The sequence below is a fragment of the Fulmarus glacialis genome, unplaced genomic scaffold (genome assembly GCF_000690835.1).
Source record: "Fulmarus glacialis isolate BGI_N327 unplaced genomic scaffold, ASM69083v1 scaffold46878, whole genome shotgun sequence".
Taxonomy (NCBI): domain Eukaryota; kingdom Metazoa; phylum Chordata; class Aves; order Procellariiformes; family Procellariidae; genus Fulmarus; species Fulmarus glacialis.
Genome location: NW_009228604.1, coordinates 3,738 through 8,481, shown reverse-complemented (window position 1 = coordinate 8,481; position 4,744 = coordinate 3,738). Strand labels below are relative to the sequence as shown.

Sequence of the window (4,744 nt, the reverse complement as noted above, 5' to 3'; positions counted from 1 at the left end):
TTAGAGATCTCACAGCCCAGGACAATGTAATAAATAGTAGTCCTTCCCTGCAACAGAGTAAGACTGCAGTAAGTGGATCTGTTTCCTCTCTTCATGCCACATCCCAGCATAACCCCAATGTCATAAAAAAGTACAGCTGTAACTCGTAATATTTCACATTAACTACATAGGCAAAGAGAGCAAATTTTAGTTCAGTGCATTAGACATTAGCTTTTTGTTTAAGTAACTGAGTTGAAAACTCAGTTTCCTTCTGGTCTTTCTCATTAATACCACTTGTCTACAAAATTACTAGAAAACACTTCAGTAATGTACACTCCACCTAAAATAACCGAGCAGCTTTGACGATGATCAGCTCCATCCTAACCTGAACCTTAATCCAGTCAAGCTTTGTACCTGTTTTTCTGAGAATGCCTTCTCTTTCTTGTCACTGAAATATTGCCAACTCTAACTATTTCACATCACACCTTACTTAGTTTCTACCCTGAAACCTCAGTTCCTGTAGGCAAGTAGTTAAGAGAAAATCTTAGTTTCCCTTTGCAGAGTTTCTAGGTCTCATACTTGCAGAAAAAGGCTCGAAAACATGACTCATATCAGCTTAAGAAACACTCAAAGGCACTTTTTAGCAAAATTCTCACGACTTCTATGACAAGCTTATAATCTGAAGAGGAGAGGCAGGACCCTGACTCATGATTTCTAAGTCCTTGGGGTTCAAATGTAAGAATTCCTCTTCATCTCCTTTTTGCTCTCCTGCTTTTCTATTCCTGTATTTTGCATGAGGAACGAAGATGCCCAAATTTCTTGTAGAAATCGTCTTCAGCACGAATCAGAGCTTCCTCGTCGATGTAGACAGCTGGTCTTCTGGAAGCCAAAAAGTACTGCACTTTCCGCAGGCTCCACCCCATCACGTACTTCAGCCAGCCACTGACAGCAGCTGTGGACCTGCCAACGCCAGCGTTGCAATGAACGTAGACAGTGTGTCCATTCTCCAGTAACCCGTGCAAGAGACAGACAGCTTGTGGCAACATCTGTATTCTTCCTAAGGTTAAAAACAAGGCACGTTCATTTGCATTTGAGAAAGCTAGGTTCATGGTTGAGATTATGTCTGTAAAGCCTGATGCACTGGGAATCACAACAGCAAACCTGACGTATTTTGGGTTTTTTCTTTTTTTTTTCCAAATGACTTTCTACCCTAACCTTTGTTTCTTCTGGCAACATAGATTCAGATCACATAAAATCTGTAAAATGCCCCAATATACATTCTGATTAACACTGAACATGTGTGGCATATTCATTTTCACAGGGACTGAGATAAGGTAGCAAATAACATCAAACGGCATGTCTTACATAGCATTAAAGTTAGCGAGCCAAAAGTGCTATGTTTTTTAGTACCAGAGGTTTGTGAAGCTACCTACATACTGCCGCTTTCCAAAACACTGTAATGAAGGCCATCATGTCAATAATAAGCGAGGGAGAGAGAGCAGAAGAGTATTTTCCTGTACAAATTAATACTGTTATGATTTAATTGTGTACTAAGCATACGGTTAAGCAACACAGAACAGTCTTTCTCACTCCCAAAGGGATGACTATACCATATGTCCTGACGTCTTTCCCCCTGTTACCCCAGGAACTGAAGCTGCAAACATCACAGCCTAACTCTTCCTCATGGCACAGATGAGCACTGACATTAAGCCCTTTCAAATCCCTGGTTTAAGGTCTCCTGTCTTTCCTGAAGTCCTGTTACTGATATGACAGTTCTCTATTTGTGGCAGCAGTATTTCACTCTTTTGAAAGCACTCTCTTCTCCTGGTAGGGTACTCACTCAAAAACACGCACACTTTCTAACCTACTGGTTGGAAACAAGATTTTGAACCGAGCATTCCAACGGAGGAATTAAAAATAATAATTTATGTTACTACATGAGGTGCTATGGGCATTCTAAATTAATTACAAATAATTATATAAATGACTGTATGGTGATTTATCAGACTGGGATACTATAGTAAAAGAAAAATGATTTGCTGGGGGAGGGGAATAGCAGAGACAGACATACAGCATTGTCTTTCCATTTTTAACCAGCAAGGATGGCAAGCTGTCCCGCAAGCTTGCAGTCTCCCACCTACACAGCATATTTTCATTATACAGGCTGAATTCAAGCTGAAAACAAAAACAGTCAAGCAGTTATCAATGTCATATGGCTTCAAACTCAAATACACATATACTGCCAGACATGAAGTACTTTAGATGGCCTCTCCATCTACAAGAAAATATGAATAATTTGTTAGAGACAACACACACAGAGATTACACCTTGTGCGTTAGCTATATTTTTATGCAACATTTATGCAGAAAAAAACGCAGTCATGAAAGTGACAGATTGTAACTCAAAGGGTTTTTACTATTAATTTAGCTGCAAGAGTGGTCTGAACATTACCTTCGGTGCTCATGTCTGGGGTTGGCATCCAGACGTAGGCAAGACCTTCCTCTTTATACAGTTTCATGAGGATTTCGGGGCTCATGGGTTCCGGGTAGCGGTTGCAGCCCCAGGAATTCTGAACAATGTCCCATTCGGTCTGGAAGTTCATCACAGCCGTAACACCCAGCTCGTGCTTTAGCTTGACAGTCACATGCTCCAGCTGCCGAGGGCAACTTCCCAGCCAGATGTTTGGCAGAATTCTAGCATTGAGAAAACATCGCAGTGGGATTGATTAAAATATCTTAAAGAAACTGCCAAGTTCAGCGGCGTTACAGCTCCAAATCTGCTTAGCATCATCACACAAACACTGCTAAGTGCAGCCTTTTCGTGTCATGCAGTAAGCAGCTTCTTATTTCATTACAGTTGAGTTGGTAATGTTTGATGCCCCAGCATCAAGTTCCTAACCTACCTCAAAGAGCCAGAAGGTCTGAGAAAAAATTCAGAGCATAATTAGTAGCACAGGTCTCCAAGGCATCCATCATTAAGCTTGTAATGGAAACTTACTATCACAGTTTAGAATAAGAAAACTCTGAAGATTCATGCAATTTGCACCAAAAAAGAGACCTAAAAGATTCATGTGATCCAGATCTGAATTACTTTAGTAAGAAGCCAAACACATAGCACTTTGCCAGCTTCATAGCTACCACTATAATGAGGAAAGTAGAAAAAAAAAAAAACCACAACCCTTCTGTGAGGAAACTCAAAAATGAAAGAGTAATTTTCTTCTCATTTTTCTCTGCTCTTGTGCAGTCAGTGGGAACGAAATGCAGAATTACAGTACATATTTAGCTTCTCTCAAGGCCTGAAGAACCAGACATTTTGCAAGAAAACTTGAGAGAGATGTAGGATGGATAAACATCCATATTTCTGGTACTTATCTAAATCAAACTTCAAGACTTCTATGGTTTTCCCATTGTTAATTATCATAAAACTATTGTGTGTCTCAACAGATTTTGACATAAATATAAACTGAATATTAAGAGGCTTGTTTTCAAATGAGGATTTTTAATCTGCACATGCAATTAAACTGATGGTATCTTCAATGGATTATTTACATACAGAAATTATTAGTGATCTACTTTAATTTTTTTTGTTTGCACAAACTTCTAATTTGAACATGCAATCCACAAACTACACAAAATATCCCTCCAGTTGAACATACAACTTCGCAAACATTATTAACTGCAAAAAAGTTAAGCTGATCTAGAACGAAAGCAGATCCTCAAAAATAAAATGTCTGCCATGCATTTCTTATGGTCTTTTCCAATTTTAATCTCAGAGAGAAATAAGAAAAGTTTTATGTTTGTTCAGGAGCAGCTACTCTCATAAAAAGCTCTTAAATTAGCAGGTAGCTATTTCCATTCCACTATCAAAGTAATAAGTGCTTACTAGCATTTAATTAAGACCTGTAATTGACAATGATTAAATCCTGCTATGTTACTACTGGAAGATTGTCGAAAAGAAAAATTCAGATCCAGGAAGTACTTATTATTATTGTTTCCTATGTTTCAGCTGCATCCACAGTGAGTTACATACCAGCTACACAAACACAGTCTTTAGCCTTAACAGCCCCTGTTTCAGTGAGACAATGCGCTTGATCTCAGTATATGGTAACTAAGTCCAATTTAGAGGAATGTATTACATAGCAAATAACCATTTCAACCATGTTTCAACAGTGAGATTTTTTTGAAGATATTTGACTTAGTAGTTGTTTCACATCCATGTTCTGGTCTAGAATGCGGTGAGAGTATTTTCCACTGCTAACAGAAAATGCATTTGTTCCTAAGCAACAAGCAAGCTTTAACTCAAAATTTCAGAAATTAAGATTTACACCTTGAAGTAATTTTCCTTTGTCACTTTTCTCACACTCCTGAACACTACCTTTCTAAAGGAGAGAAGAAATGGAAAAAAAGAAGTTCTAATACACAGGCTCTGAATTTCTTAAGCTACAAATTAAATTCAGTTCATTTATTAAGAAATATCAATACCCAGTGGACTCCATGGCAACCTGAAGGAAATCCAATAGAGCACAACAATTGTGTATTACCTTTACGGTCGAGGCACAATCCCACATGCTGGTACAGGAAGGGAGCTTCACAAAATTGCCCAAAATCCAGCATAACCAGCTAGAGCATTCCCACTGACCAGAGGGATTAGTGAAGGCCCACTGCAACAATTGCTTCACTGCCCCACTTCCCACGTGCCAGCCCCACAGCAAACCCCATCCTAGCCTGAAAGAGTGACCACTGTCAGGCTTCTGCCACAGGGATCC

General features: G+C 39.1%; 1 protein-coding gene across 1 annotated transcript; it reads right to left on the bottom strand.

Annotated features, from left to right (window-relative positions):
• Window positions 1-755: 755 nt before the first annotated feature.
• On the bottom strand, window positions 756-2,672 carry EPM2A (epilepsy, progressive myoclonus type 2A, Lafora disease (laforin); the record flags this gene model as incomplete). Its single annotated transcript, XM_009583519.1, has 2 exons — window positions 756-1,036; window positions 2,431-2,672. Coding segments are annotated over 2 exons (523 nt in total), but the record flags the coding sequence as incomplete, so codon positions are not given.
• Between the last annotated feature and the right edge of the window lie 2,072 nt (window positions 2,673-4,744).